This window comes from Stegastes partitus, unplaced genomic scaffold (assembly GCF_000690725.1).
Source record: "Stegastes partitus isolate 25-593 unplaced genomic scaffold, Stegastes_partitus-1.0.2 Scaffold1984, whole genome shotgun sequence".
NCBI classification, from domain to species: Eukaryota; Metazoa; Chordata; class Actinopteri; family Pomacentridae; genus Stegastes; species Stegastes partitus.
In genome coordinates, this window is record NW_007579715.1 from 86 (window position 1) to 2,181 (window position 2,096).

Here is a 2,096-nt window from a genome sequence, read left to right on the forward strand (position 1 = left end):
CAGAACCAACGTCTAGACCCAACACCCAGAACCAACACCCAGAGTCAACGTCTAGACCCAACACCCAGAACCAACACCTAGACCCAACACCCAGAACCAACACCCAGAACCAACACCTAAAACCTGTGAACTCCAGGTTCTGGTTCCTACCAATGACCCACATCAACATTTGGTCTAAACATGTAAAACCAGAACCGTGTCTGGTCCAACTTCACCACATCAGGTTCTACTGATGCTAGAGCCTCAACAGGTGATGAAATGTGACCAGAGACTGGATTCTAGTAGAACCATGGATCCATCCATAGACAGACACTGACAGGAACGTTCTGGATCAGCACCAGCCTGATTGAAGATGTTGCACTTCTTCCTTTGTGAAGGTCAATAATTAGTCATCATTGTCATTTTGGAGAGTTCTGAGTGGTTCTGAGCAGGTTTCACTGTGGAGGGTCCGTCTTATTTTGGACGAATCTTTAGTCATTTCTGAACAAGCTTTGGGTCATTCTGGACAATTCTGAGTTAAGATCTGCACCGCTGTGTGTTTGTGTAGTTGTGTAGTTGCACCGCTGTGTGGTTGTGTAGTTGTGTAGTGGTACCGCTGTGTGGCTGTGTGGTCGTAGTTACCAGTCCGTAGGCGGTGCTCCTCTCGTGTTCCTCTGTGATGTCGGCGACGTAGGCGAAGATCACCGAGAAGGTCACAGCGAAAATCCCTGAGACGGAGATCAGAGCGAAATACCACCTGCAGACAGGAAGTGACAGGTGGAGTCAGGCTTCCTGGTGAGGTTCAGTCTGACGTGGTTCTGGGTCAAACATCGGCGCCATTTCTGCTCAACCGGCTCTGACTTAACCTAAACCTTTAATACAGAAAACATGAGTATGTATAAAGACATGTGCCACGTTTCAGATATGTCCCGTCCTCTCTGATTGGCTGTCGTTGACGTCGACCTACTTTCAGCAGGTTTCTTTCAGGCTTTGAAAGACGACACTCAGAAAGTGTGACAGATAAAAGCTGAACTCTTCACCGTCTGTATAACGCGGAGCCTCTGTTGTGTCCAGTGTTGGTAAAACCGGTGGACGTCTGGAAACACGGTGGGGATTTTGACTCTTTACATTTCTGTTAATAAACACCTTATATATGATTATTACTATGAACACACAGCCGTTTACACTTTACACTACGTACATAGTTATTTCTATGAGTGTTTTAATCAATTAAAAGTCCCCGTCTCTGCTCCACTTGCTGTTCATCTGACTTGTACCGCTCCTTGGTTCTGACTGAGTCCTGCTGACAGAAGTTCTCGCTCCTGCTTCACGTTCTGGTTCCTCAGAGCTGCAGGACTTTAGTGAAACATGAACCTCAGAGAAGGACCCGGCAGCTCAGAGACCAGCCGGCCGAGAGAGAACACGTTCAGACTGAGTAATAGGTGCTGTGGCTTTAAAGGCGTCTGGAGGAAATTCCAGGCGTCTCGTGAGCTTCTGCAGCCTGAAACTGGGAGACCAAGAAGTTTAGTTTGAAGCATGAACTCATGTGACTGATCTCAGAGAGTCAGCAGACATCAGCTGACCTGCGGCCTGAACAGTCGGAGCTTCAGCCGGACTCAGAGGCATCGAAGCGAGGTGTGTTTTTACTCTAAAGGACGCTCCAGCTGTGCTACAGATGTTACACACTGTCTGCTGTATTCATGTGTCAGGGCAGATGTGTGGACGGTGAGGGACCAGCAGGAGGAGCTGACCGGTTCTGATCCTCAGACGCTCACATGAGCCACATGTGACCGCTCAGACTGTACAACCTCCAACAAACCTCCAACAAACCTCCAACAAACCTCCAACAAACCGCCCGAGCCCAGCCACTGAGCATCAGAGCTGAGCTGCAGACGACCAGTACCGGCTTCTGCTCGACCGTCTCTGATCTGCCAGAACCATTTATTTTTGATTTTTTAATCCTAAACTCTGGATATTTAAAACAGGATCTCTGAACAAGTTATCTTACATTAAATGCTTTCATATATATATATTTATATTTATTGTAATTACTGTCCACTCCCTTCCAGCAGGTTTTTTTTTCTCACATTTAAATTTGAGGCTGTTTGAACAACGAC

General features: G+C 47.2%; 1 protein-coding gene across 1 annotated transcript in view; it reads right to left on the reverse strand.

Annotated features, from left to right (window-relative positions):
* Positions 1 to 561: 561 nt before the first annotated feature.
* Positions 562 to 2,096, reverse strand: part of LOC103373454 (hippocampus abundant transcript 1 protein-like) — a gene marked incomplete at its 3' end in the record, with an annotated part of 7,732 nt that continues 6,197 nt past the window's right edge. The window contains exon 5 of the mRNA XM_008303344.1: positions 562 to 736. Coding sequence (XP_008301566.1) covers positions 562 to 736 — 175 coding nt within the window. The remainder of the gene's footprint in view (positions 737 to 2,096) is intronic.